The following is a 13,280-nucleotide window of genomic DNA, read 5'->3' on the forward strand; positions in this document are numbered from 1 at the left end:
GTTTATCATAAGGTGTTGGCTTTGTTAGGCAAGACTAGCTGAACAATAGGGCTGAGGGATTGAGGCACTGGAAGAGGACTCTGCTGGGTGCCTTGATGGGATGGGGAATGAGGAGAGAGTGAGGGCAAGCTCCTGGGTCTCATGCTTATCCAGAGGGATGGTGAGTATTGTGGTGACTGCACCATGACTTGGAGGGTTTGGGGGCTGAAATGGAACACAAGCTGCAGTCCACTGGGGCTCAGACTAATTTGCTGCTGGATTTGCTGTAGGCTAAAGTGATGGCCAATGAAGAAAAGAAGTTTCAACAGCATATTCAGGCCCAACAGAAAAAAGAATTGAACAGTTTTCTGGAGTCCCAGAAGAGAGAATATAAACTCCGTAAAGAACAGCTGAAAGAGGTAACTCATCTGTAATGAGAAATGTGAATATAGCACAGTGTGGGAGTGGTGAACATTCAGAAATAAAAGTGACACTGTGCCCCAGAGGTCTTCCACAGGGTTGCAGCAAGTTCTGCATTTCATGAGCAGTCCTGTGTGTACTGTATTCGTTTCACAGCTTTGACCCTAGAGGAAGAGAGTTTGTTTATTTATTGGCACCTGTATGTTTATCTTGTGAAAGTACAAACCTCCCCTTTGTTTAATATTGCTTTTTAGCCAGAAACATGCAAATCTGGCAATCCTAAGGAATGAAAAAAGGTAGTTTGTGAAAGGTCATGAGCATTTTTCTCACACTGTGTTGCTGCAGATAGTGGCCATGCACTGCACAGTGAAGTTTCTTATCACTTAATGGTATTTCTGTACAGGAGCAAGAGCACTAAAGATGACCTGTGTTTTTTTTTAAGGGAAATGCCTATAAAACACTTGAATGTTAGTGGAGAAAACTGTGAAATCATTTAATAACCACTTCATTGTAGTGAAAATCAAGAGTTCTGTGAAATGCAGAGGAACTGTCAACTCAAACTTCCTGATTCTTTTTGTGGAGTGGCTGAAACCTTAAGCACTATAAATAAGTTTTTTCGAAAGAACCGTTTAGTGCTCAACCATCAACGTGTGTGACGCAACTTTGGAACTTGCTCCAAAGGGGAATATTCCCAAACATAGGCATTTCCCAGGAGAGAGGGAAAAAAAAGGCTAAAGAGCAGCAGAGCCAAGAAAGATCTAACAAAAACTATAGTAGCGTGGGCTCTGTAATAACATAGAATCTTTTTCTAAGTGGGCAGTAGATCACAGAGCACCGAGAAACACTGGTGAAATACAGAGGAGTTCTGTCTCCTACTTCAGTTGAAATGTATCACAACAAGTCTAATTACTGCATGGGCATCTCTAGGATGCAATTCAAGAAAGCAGAGTCTTTTGCCAAAGATGCTTTGAGCTACGTATCAAATTTAGTACAAAAGTGGAAACTGTGGCCTTAAGTTTCACCTGTGAACTTCTTCGTATTGTTTTTGTAAGTTATGACATCTCAGTGAGTTACTGTAAAATATGTCCGTGTTCTGATCAAGCAAGGCACAAACATTTTCTGATGTGCTTCATGTGGCTGGAGTTTTGTCTGAACAGCAGGATGGCAATGCTTTCCTTCTCTCAGTCCTTAGGGAGCCTGTAAAAATGTTTGTCAGGCAGTATGGCAGGACTTCCAAGTGTTTTCGGTGGCAAACCATCATTTTGATGTTTTGAGCTAATATATATGTCTGGGAACTGTGGATACGAACCAGCATTTTGGCCAGTTAAAATGGCCAGTGCAAAAAATAGTCATAGTTTAAATTTGCTCCTTTGTGAATTGTCTCTTGGAACGTGCTGAGAATAGATGATACGATGCCTTCTGCAGAAGCTGGCATGGTACTGACCCTGAGAAGAGAGGGTAGAATGGCTTTGGAATATAGTTTTTTAGTCAGGTCTGTCCAGTTGTTCATGGCCAAAAAGAGCTGACTGTTCCCCAATTAATTACCTTGCTGTTCTCAGGAGCTGAATGAAAACCAGAGCACTCCAAAGAAGGAGAAGCAGGAGTGGCTCTCCAAGCAGAAGGAGAACATCCAGCATTTCCAGGCAGAGGAGGAGGCCAACTTACTGAGGCGTCAGAGGCAGTACTTGGAGCTGGAGTGTCGCCGCTTCAAGAGAAGGATGCTCCTTGGCCGCCATAACCTGGAGCAGGACCTGGTTCGGGAGGTAAGAGAACAGGCAGAGATGAGACCTGGGATCATCTCTGTGAAGTGCATCTCACAGGAGCACCTGCAATCCAGCTCAGAGTGTTAATTACCACATCTAAAGTGTTTCAGTAAAAAGATGGTTGGATATGTTTTGCAATGCCATCTGATAATCCCTGTGGCATTTAGGGATCATGTGGCATCAAATGTTCAAATTTAATGCCCTATTGCTGGAGAATTGTTAGATCCAAAAAGTCAACAGACACAACAGTTACAGTCCTTTCCAGAAAATGCTGACACTGAGTCCTGTTGAGCATCTAGAACAGGAAGAAGAAAAGTGAAATGAGGAAGGAAAAATTACCGGTGGCATTGCTGTCTGCTGCTGATAAGACGAAGAAACTCTGTGCTCTGTCCTCAAATGCCTTGGAAAGGGAGAAGTGCCCTTGTGAACAAAGTGAAATGTCACTTTGTGAACGGAAATCCAAGTAAGTACAAAGAATCTAATAATTCCCTCTGTCCTCCTGGTAGGAGCTAAACAAAAGGCAGACACAGAAGGACCTGGAGCACGCCATGCTGCTGCGTCAGCACGAGTCCATGCAGGAGCTGGAGTTTCGCCATCTCAGTACCATCCAGAAGATGCGCTGTGAGCTGATCCGACTCCAGCACCAGACCGAGCTCACCAACCAGCTGGAGTACAACAAGCGCCGGGAGCGGGAGCTGAGGCGTAAGCACGTCATGGAGGTCCGGCAGCAGCCCAAGAGCCTGAAGGTACTAAGGGGTGTAGGAGCTCTGGGTGAGAGCTGCTGCTGCTGCTGGTGGAGCTGTGGTCTATTACAGCTCAGCTCTTGTTGGCAGTGTGGGCAGGGCCGAAGTATTTTGAAGGCTGTTAGTCTGGAGAGGTGTCTACGTGCACCATAGCAGTGGTGATCAGGGTTGCAGACAGGCCATAGCAGCACTGTTCCCTCTTTTTATTTGAACAGCTCTTCTCAGCAATGTCCCTTACTTTTCGGGATAGTTTTACATGCATGTAATCTTTGCAGTACCCTTTGTCCCCCCCACACCATTTTCCTGATCCTCTTTTCCCCCATATGCAAGAATAAAATCTGTTTTTCTGTAATGAAGCATTGTCATTTAAAAATGAAACCCAAAAGCTTTGTGTTGCTGTGTGCATCAAAATTAACTGCACTATGAGTCTTAGCTAACTCACCTTGGTACTGCTTTTATATTAAGACTGGATGGTAGCAAGTGGTGGGGTGAAGAGAGAGAGACACTAGCCAATTGCAGTTTCCCCATGAAGCTCCTGGCACTGACCTTTGCTGTGTTGTCTCTCCTGGGTTTCTCATGCTGCCCATGTAGCTGTGGTGGCTGACCAGAACTATGGGGCCTCTGTAATTGAGGCCTGTAGTGTTTTCATTGTAAGCCTTCACTTCATCCAAAGAAGTCCAGTGGTTTATTCTGAAGTGTCTGAGAAGGGAGTATAAGGCCTTTCACAGAGCTGCCTGGTACATTTCCTTTGAGGAGGCAGACTACTTCTCTCCACCCAGTGCTCAGCTGTGCCAGTAACAAAATGAGTGTATGGCATACTGAGCATGGGGTTTCTTTGTTGTTCTAGGTCTTTCCTCTTTATGGTATTTCCTATCTGACTTAGCTTTCACCACCTGCAAGTTACCTTCTTACAGTGAAAATAACCAACTTGAAAATAGAACTTCAGAAAAGAAAAAATTATACCTGATTTGTCAATATTAGAATAATATTAAATAGTGAAAAGTTAGATTGTGAGAACAAGGGACCATCTGATCGCTGTTGAGAATCTCCAAGGATATAGTGTATAAATAGCTGATGACTTCACAGGGAAGCTGTGCTGCACTCTGAGCTGAATAAAACTGAAGCAGCTGTATTAGGTTGATCCTTCTGAGATTAGCATGAATGAGTCCTGCCTCCCCAAGGTGATGTGGTGCAAACATGAGTGGGCAGCATGTCCGTTCTTCCCTGGCTGCATTCGGGGCAGCAGGATCTGTGGTCTCTCTGGGCTGCAGGGGCTTGGCTGCCCTCTCACCTCTGCAGACTCTCCAACCCCTTCCCTTTTCCAGGGAGGACAGGGTTGGAGCATTTTGCAGGAAGCATGGAAAGCTTGCACTTTGCTTTGCATGGCTGTTCTGTGATTAGTGAAGGATTTCAGGCTTGAGCTGTCAATCCTGCACCTCTGCGTACACACAGTGCTAATAGCACAGCCTGTGCACAACCGTCCAGTTTGTAGCACAATCCCCTCTTTATCAAGGCTGTTCTCTAGCATTAACTCCTTCTCCTGCTGCTGACTAATGCAGGCAAGTATTCTTAATTGAATAGATAATTTGACCATTTGTTCAGTTTCTCTCTCCAGCAACGTTTTCCCTCAAGGGCACATGTTTCAGGCTTTCCCTTTGTTATTTAGTGAGGCCCTTTGTCCTGGAAGCAGTTTTTTAACGGTCAGTGTCTGTTCTGTGACAGCACCAGAAGGACCCATAGCTAGAATTCACCCTTCAGTGAAAACGGCTGTTATTATTTTGAGTGTGTTAATTGTGATGCAAATACCCTCTTGCTGGTATTTCACAATAGTAGGTCAAAATGATCTTGTCAGAAGTCTGACTGGAAATTTTACCCCTCCCTTCTGTTTCCTGTTGTTAAAGCCTTTGGATTGGAAGCCTGTAAACAGCCTGGTGTCCAAGCAAGACTTCACAGAAAGAGGACAAAATAGGCTGATAGTGTTTTGCTCTGACCAGGTCCCTGTTGGGGATGTGTAACCTGCTGACACTTCCCTTAAGGGCAGGGAGAAACAACCTTAAAGGTTTCCTGAAGAGAACTGGCTTCCTGTGAAATTTAGAAAGGTTAAAAGTGATGCATTCCTATCTGTGATACATGTTTTGGTTTGAATGAAACCCATCTTTGTCCTGTTTTCTGCATCAGGTTAGCAGAATGGAACTGTGGTTTTATGCAGCAAAGTGTGCTGGTGTCTAAATTGGACTGGATGTATTGTCTGATCCCACTGCACCTTTCCAGGTGGCTGCAAGTGCTGTGCTTATCACCTGCTGAGCCTTGAGTTAGTGCCAGGGGCAGGCAGTGGAGGAGCTGATGCGAGGCATGCACAGATATGTGCCTTGCTGGTACAGATTCCAGAACTCTGCTAACTTACTCAAAGGACAGGAATCTGGTCCTGTTTTGCCTCCAGTGTTTCAGGATTTGGCCATGGTAGCTGACAGTGGGGATGGCTCAGTGTGTATACTGACTGCCCTGATGTTTGATTTTAGTGATTGGGGTTTATTTATTTGTTCTTACCACAGTGAACTTGACCATCTGTCAGTTCACCATCACTCATCACTTCTGGGTTTTGCTTAGTTAGGTATAATCCCTGCCAGCCCTCCTGTAGAAAGATAGAGAACTCCAGAACACCCTCCTTTTCAGAGGCTTAAAACACTTAGTAGATGTTAACCCTCACAAGCTGCTCTGGAGGCAATGAAAGAAAAAATGATAATTATTTTCCTCAAAGTCATACAGCAAAATTGGATCCTGATACTTTTTCCAGGACTGATGTCTCTCAGTCCTGTGTGTAATCACAGCTATGGCTCTAAATAGTACAGAGATGCTAGCAAGTGCAAAGGGAAAACTCCCTCTCCAGTAAGCCTCCAGTGGGACTGGGGAATTGTTTGTTTGCTAGACCAGCACAGCACTAATGTTCTTGTGGTGTATGTTCTCAAGCATCTGATCTTTCCCAGACATTTTTGAATATCTTTATGAAAACCAGGCTCTTAAGATCGAGGGTTAGGATACATCTTATCTTCATCAACCCCCCAATGGAAAAAAGCACTGCTCTTTTTCCCTGTCCCTTCCCATGCACCAGATCTGCTTCTTTTCATAACATTAAGTGCTGTTCATATATATGTGCCATACAAGCACAGTCATGTGTAAGTATGGCTTTGGGTGCTAATAAATATTAGTCCTGTCCCTCAAGAACTTTTCTTGAAAAGCAACACCCAGGACTGGATCCAGTCCAGTGCCAAATGTGAGGCTCTTTGTGCAGAGACAGCTGTATTTAGGCTGGAGCTTTGTTACAAAAGTGTCTGTATTGTAATTGTTTCGCACAGTAGCAGTGTCAAAGCAGCTGCAGCAATAGTCATTGCCTCTTGTGTATTTTGCTTCCCTCCTTGCACTGTAGATGTTAATATACATTTGTGGATTCTTGAACTCATATCCTTAATGTAAGCCTAAATATCCATTTGAATGGATATTTCGCTCATTTGAAACATGCTGGTTTTTTTCTTTGTGTCCCCTCCATCTTTCCAGTCAAAAGAACTACAGATAAAGAAGCAGTTTCAGGATACATGCAAGATCCAAACCAGACAGTACAAAGCACTGAGAAACCATCTGCTGGAGACCACGCCAAAGAGTGAACATAAAGCTGTCCTCAAACGGCTCAAGGAGGAGCAGACCCGGAAGCTGGCTATCCTGGCTGAGCAGTATGATCACAGCATTAATGAAATGCTCTCTACACAAGCTGTGAGTCGCCTCCGAGGGACCCAGGGTTCCTCAGCCAAAGAGGGATGTTTGCATTTTAACCAATCTGTATCCTGACAGCAGGCTTTCTGCTTCCTTGCTGCACACGCCATACCCTGCACAGTCCTTCCTCTGTGTTTAAAAAGCAGCTTTCAAATACAGAGGAAAGAGGTATTACCCACCCCAGGCAGGCTGAAGCTGAAGTTGCTGTTGCAGAGATGCAAAGTGATGCATCTGTGTGGCCAGAGGACTGCTTTTGCATGAAGTGTGACAACATAAACATCCCTGTTAGAGCATCATTAAATAGTGTGCAGCTGGCTGTCTTAACTCATTTAGGTTTTGATTTGTTGATGATACCAACCAAAACATGTCCCACTGGTAGAAGATGCTCATTGAGTCATGGAGGAGTCAGAGTTTTGACTGTAAATCTGAAGTCAAAGTGTTGTGGAAGTTCTGTGATTCCTTCTTTAAGAGATTCCTTCTTTAAGGAATGACCACATGAGCAATGCTTCGAGTCCTTGCTACAACTGAATGTGCACTTTTCTTTGCACTTGTTTCGCATTGCATCCTGCTCACATTGCTTTGTACACAAACTCGATGCTGTGAGGCAGGGTAGCTGGCTTCATTTATGATGGGAAGGTTAAAAGTTCAGTATCATATTGTTTTTAGGTTTATTTCGTTATATTCTTCTGCCCAAAGTCCTGCATTGCCAGGGCTATGGACTTAAGTCTCCTGTGTACAGGTAATTGGTTAATGCAGTTGAACAGAGCAAGAGAGTTTCTCTTTGCCTCTAGCAAAAGGAGAGCTGAGGATGTTTGCACCTCCAGCAGTCTGGTCTCTGCAGTGTGGATCGTGGTTCCTGAGGCGCCACTGCTCATCAGCATCACTTGCATCAGCGCTGTGGGCTCACTGTCACCAGTCTTTGTCACTATAGGTCCTCTGTTCAGCGAAGCGAAGTACAATAGAGACCAATTGTATTGCTAAGAAAACAATGTCCCATCCCATTCTCCCCCTCCCCGCGGTCCTCCCCTGGAGTGTCAGCAGTGGTTACCCCATGGTGAAACGTCTCTATTGTCTCTTTCCCAGCTGCGTTTGGATGAGGCACAGGAAGCAGAGTGCCAGGTTTTGAAGATGCAGCTGCAGCAAGAACTGGAGCTGCTGAACGCATATCAGAGTAAAATCAAGATGCAGGCAGAAGCCCAGCACGATCGGGAGCTGCGTGATCTTGAGCAGAGGGTATCCCTCCGCCGGGCCCTCCTGGAGCAGAAGGTAAAATGGGCATGTGAGCATCCTTAGCACACCCCACAGTTCAGCTCTTCAGTGGCTCTTAGAGGGAGAAACTGCTTTTACCTTGCTGTATATAGTAACACAGATCATTTGGGTATTTGTCTCTCTGGGATGAGAGCTCAGTGACACATAGACTAAACTTTCTGCCAGCTCAGCCCTCCTGTGTGAGCAGTTCCTGGCTGGGATAGAGCTCTGTCTGAAGTGTGCCAGAGGGAGCTGTGCCTCTCTGGGCAGAAGGGGAAGTGAACTGTTCTTTCTGTCTCTGAGCTGCAGATTAGCCTTCCTTGGACCATCAGAGAGCAAACAGTAACAACCTAAAGGTGGGGTGGAGGCTTTTGGAATTTGCATGTGTTGTGGTTTAACCCCAGCCAGCAGCCAAGAACCACGCAGCATGGTATCTGTAGTAGGTCTTTGAGGAGGAGGAAAAAAAAGGTGAAAGATATTTAAGACCCTGTGTTTTATGGTATTATTTTACTGCAGATCTGCTCCATTTGTCAGTCTGTGGAGACCAGGCTGCAGTTTCCCTATGCAATTATCTGTCTCCTGAGGAAACTGAAGTAGCCAAACCCACAGGCATGGGAGACTTTCTGCTCCCTAGATCTCAGCTTGTAGTTGGCTGTGTGTATTTAGGTGCTCCTTGTTGAAGTTTGCTTTGCTATGCAGTGCCAGACACCTGGTATATATAGAAATGTGAGTGACCTAGACAAACCAAGGGAAGGGAAATGCACCAGTCAGTGAAAGGAAATACACAATCCCCTTCCTCCTGCAATTTTTTTCCCCTTGGATTTGCCCTGTGGGTGTCAGCCATCCCCATTCACACAACAGTTCACAACTTTGTTGATCGGCGATTATTAAATTAGGGCAATTACTTTGTGGCCTCGAGGTTCTTTGCACTTTAAATTCTCCCAGAGGCTAGTGGGTGGATGCTGGGATAGTCCACATGAGACTGCTCCACCTCATGGCCAGCTGAGGGAGCATCCCCAAGACAGCACAGTCCTGTTGGACTTCAGTCTCCTGCAAGTTAGACCTGACTCTCTGCAGACAACTGAGTGTGTGGAAGCAGAATTCCTGTGTGTCACTCACATGTGTAGTAGCTGTCTTTAGACACCACTGCTAGTTATTTTGGTCCCAGCTTCCATCACAGCCTGGCACTTGAGTATGGATTTGTGCTGGAGGTGCATTGCCCTCTGGTGGCATGAGCTGCTCTGGGAAGGAGTGTGCCACAGTGAGCTCCTTGTTCTGGGGGAGCAGCATATATTGCAGATAGTGTTATGTTCAAAGTTACACTGAGGCTAGTGACTTAAGGAAACCCACATCCACCAATAATAATGTTGTAGAAGTCTTTCATTGTGTGCCAGGACTGAAATCTCTGTGCATGGAGAGCCCCTATGGAGCATTTGGCATCAGTCACGGGGATCGGAAGCTTAGCAGTGCTACTTCACAGAGTGGAAAAAATGATAAAAATAACACCTAGCCTAATTTTTTTGTGTGTTTGTATCCCTGTGTTGCCTTAGAATAGCAAAACATTAACAATGTTTCAGTTTCCATAGGTTCATTTAGCAATACGTACAGTCCTGGCACCTGCAAGTCACAAAGTCATGGACCAATGATGATACTCTGTTTCTTGGTGGGGTTACAGTCACTTGGCAGCAACTCAAGGAAAAACATGTGGGTGCAAAGGCAGACACGTCCTTCTTTTGCAAGGGTATTTTTGGGGAGGAGAGGTGGTGTTCTGTTTTTATTAGAATTAGAGTTGCAAGTATTCTGGTGTGGGTCCCTCAGTGATGTCACCTGGTATTTGCTGGCATGTGCTAACTGAAACTGGCAGCCAGAGAAAGAGCAGGTATGTGCACAAGATGAATGTCTGCATTTATATGCATAAATAAATGTGTAGCCTGTGGCAAAGTCAGTCCCTGGTGTTCAATAATAAACCAGATTCCAGAAGTTAGTGTGTGCATAGGACTCTGCTGCTTTCTCAGCAGGCTGCTCTTTATTTTTGATGGTGCCCATCACCATAGTAACTCACCAGAGCATACGTGTCTGACCCTGGAGTAAGGAGGGAGTAGCCAACCCTATCAATGCGCAGCCTCTGAGTGCCAGTGGCCGAGGCACTGTACAACCATAACCTGATGCAATGTTGTTTGTGTTGCACCAGTAATGAGCGTGTCCCAAGTGTGTCTTTAAAAGACTTCACATTTACTCATTTCCTTCCCACATGCCTCAGACACTTCATCTTCAGAGTCCTGCATCCTGGGGCCATTGAGTGATGTCATTTTAACGCAGCGTTAGGCCTTTCCATGTAGTTTAGTCACACCAAGTCCTGTGTGTTGCACACAAAGACTGAAAACAGTGATGTGCTCAAGATATTGAAAAAGGAAGATTGTGCTTAGATAACAGGACTGGAAAAAAACCAAGTGGAGCATTTTAAAAAGCTAATGTTAGAGAAGGCACCTTCTGCCTTTTCTGCTTTTCCAAGCCACCCTGTGGCTTTCAGCAGCAATAATGAGCAAGGCTGCTCTGTGCAGAATCTGTCATTCACCTAGAGCTAAGAAATAGGCAAGTGGAGAAGGCAGTTTCTGAAGGCCCCAAATGGCTCAGGAGATGACTCATGCTGGAGCAGATTGTTTCCTAAATTCCAAATGAAATCACTTTGCATATTCCCTGACTCAGGCAAGAGAGTGCTTACATGTACAAGGCTCTGCCCAGTACCTTCAGCACAGACCAAGATAACACCTCTTGGCCATGTTGCTGCTGACAGCAGGGAGATGCCAGTGAGCTGTGCTAAAAGTCTTGGCTGCTGCTTTTTACCCATTTGGTCTTTTTCACTGAGGCTAAAAGTAGCTTTCTTAGTGCTGGCAAGAAGATAACGGAGTGGTTCTTTGGTTCTCCACCTGACTGCAAAGATTTCAATAAGAAAGGCTTTCATCCCTGTCTGATGGGTGTCAGGAGGCTGTAGCCCCATGTTTTCTGTACTTAGAGTGCTGATCACAGTGCCCCTACCAAAGCACCATTAGAAACCAATTTGGAACAGTATTACAGGAGAGAAATTGGAGTTGCCAGCTTGCATATCATCTAGCTAATAATCTGCCACACAATTCAAACAGCACTGCCCACGTTTTTCAGCCACACGCCCTGGAGAAAGTATCAGGGTAGTGAAATATGAGAAACCAAATTAGGAAAGGGATAGATAGGAGCTGATAAATATGAGCTAAGAAAATCTGGCCAGTGAACATTAGAGAGGAAGCTGAGTGTGGGCTTGTGCATTGGATCCTGGAGAAAACAGTAGTCATCATCATCAGATTCAGCTACAGATGGTGAAGGTCACTCTAAGCTGTGTTGGCAGGTGTTTGGCTGTACCTGACGGTGCTTTCCCCATAGGCTTTTATGGAAGCTGTAGATTTTGCATCTTAAAAGATTAATCTATGTCAAGCTGTTGGTATCAGTGCAAACTTTGGATTCCCATCATAAAACTTGTGTATTCATTAGGGAACAGGGACCAGCAACCTCCAGCTGGTGTTCACCACGCTTTGACCTGTGCAGGTCTGTGGGACTTAACCTTTTTGCATTCAGAATGGATTGTGTGTCCGTGAACATTGGATCTAGAGCCAGACTCATGTACAAACATGGGGACAAGGTCCCTTGGTAGCTCACGGTTAGAGGTCCCTCAGAGCCCTGCGGCCCTGCCTGTGCTGCTGCTACAGACTGTCTCTTTTTTTCCTTCCTAGATTGAGGAGGAGATGCTGGCGTTGCAGAACGAGCGCACCGAGCGGATACGAAGCCTGCTGGAGCGCCAAGCTCGCGAGATCGAAGCCTTTGACTCAGAAAGCATGAGGCTAGGTTTTAGTAATATGGTTCTTTCTAATCTCTCCCCCGAGGCGTTCAGCCACAGCTACCCGGGAGCTTCTGGCTGGTCCCACAATCCTACTGGGGGTGCAGGACCTCACTGGGGTCATCCCATGGGTGGCCCACCACAAGCTTGGGGCCATCCAATGCAAGGTGGACCCCAGCCATGGGGTCACCCCTCGGGGCCCATGCAGGGGGTACCTCGAAGTAGTGCTATAGGGGTCCGCAACAGCCCCCAGGCTCTGAGGCGGACAGCTTCTGGGGGACGGACGGAGCAGGGCATGAGCAGGAGCACAAGTGTTACTTCACAAATATCCAATGGTTCACACATGTCTTATACATAACTTAAACAATAACTGAGGGTGGCAATTCCACTGGAGCTGTCTGCCAACAGAAACTGCCTACAGACACCAGCCCAGCAGCCTCCTCAGTGCGGTGCTGACGTGTGGAAGCTGGGTGCACATGGAATATTGTATTCATTTTGTAAAGCATTACCTTTTGTGTTTACTAACTGGGATGTCATAGTATTTGGCTGCAGGGTTTTGGGGGGGTGGTTTTTGGTTTTTTGTTTTGTTGTTGGTTTTGGTTTTGTTTTTTTACTTTTTTGGAGGGGTCTAGGGAGGGCGTCTGAGAAATATATGCAATTAGTCAGAAGAGTTGACTGGTGGTCATCACACTGACAGGACAGAAGGGCCTCAGACTGCCCTCATCATGCCATCCATATAGGAAGTCTGAGGGAGAATGGAGACCTCCTCCAATGTCCATAAATTTCGAACTGCCACCCTGCAAAAACCAGGCGAGCTGCCTTTAAACCAACATCCAGGGGAGGAACAGCTGGATCTCCTGTTCCATGTTAATTTGTCATTAAATTGGATAAATTTCTAGGGTATTGTCTCTACAAAGAGGCATTTTCAAGGAGTGGTAGGTAAGGAAGAAGGGTGAGAAGAGAGGCCAAGAGACACCAGGGCTCAGCAGGGCCCTTCTACCCAAGTGCCCGCTTCGTGCCGTGTAAGAAGTGACGTTCTCTCAGAAGGCACTGGTCAGCTTCCCGAGAACTGTGTAGGCAAACCTGTCTGGAGGGAACAGGCTAGGAATGTTTGAAATTGTCTATCTGCTTTGGCACTCCCTGACTGTGCTGCTGGTAGCTCAGATGAGGTTGGGCAGAGGAGCGTAAGTAATGCACTTGTACAGCTAATACTGTGACATCTCATTTTAGCTAAGCATCAGAATAATTCTTGGAGCCCAGCGTAGTCCTTTTTGCTCCATTCAGAAATGTTTAGACTTTCAGCCAATCAGTCTCAAATGCCAGAGGTATTTTGAAGGATGCCATAGTCACAAAATGCCATTGATCAGGTTTTTCATTATTACACTACATTCACCAATTTATTACCTTTTTGGCTTGTTGCAATTTCCTGTTTACATGTAGTGTGTAGCCAACTGTTTAAATGTTTAGTTGCCACGGCATACCAGGAGGAGCTGAGCC

General features: G+C 45.7%; 1 protein-coding gene across 3 annotated transcripts in view; it reads left to right on the forward strand.

Moving 5' to 3' along the window:
- The window catches only part of TAOK1 (TAO kinase 1), a 32,991-nt gene extending 20,660 nt beyond the window's left edge, over positions 1-12,331 (forward strand). For 2 of the 3 annotated variants that reach the window (XM_009073766.1, XM_009073767.1), the window contains exons 14-19: positions 270-398; positions 1,959-2,162; positions 2,669-2,908; positions 6,458-6,670; positions 7,754-7,936; positions 11,680-12,331. In XM_009073766.1, coding sequence (XP_009072014.1) covers positions 270-398; positions 1,959-2,162; positions 2,669-2,908; positions 6,458-6,670; positions 7,754-7,936; positions 11,680-12,141 — 1,431 coding nt within the window. In that variant the 3' untranslated portion in view covers positions 12,142-12,331. The remainder of the gene's footprint in view (positions 1-269; positions 399-1,958; positions 2,163-2,668; positions 2,909-6,457; positions 6,671-7,753; positions 7,937-11,679) is intronic. The other variant, XM_009073768.1, reaches the window with a different exon arrangement.
- Positions 12,332-13,280: the final 949 nt, after the last annotated feature.

Source organism: Acanthisitta chloris, unplaced genomic scaffold (assembly GCF_000695815.1).
Source record: "Acanthisitta chloris isolate BGI_N310 unplaced genomic scaffold, ASM69581v1 scaffold1164, whole genome shotgun sequence".
In the NCBI taxonomy this organism is placed as follows: domain Eukaryota; kingdom Metazoa; phylum Chordata; class Aves; order Passeriformes; family Acanthisittidae; genus Acanthisitta; species Acanthisitta chloris.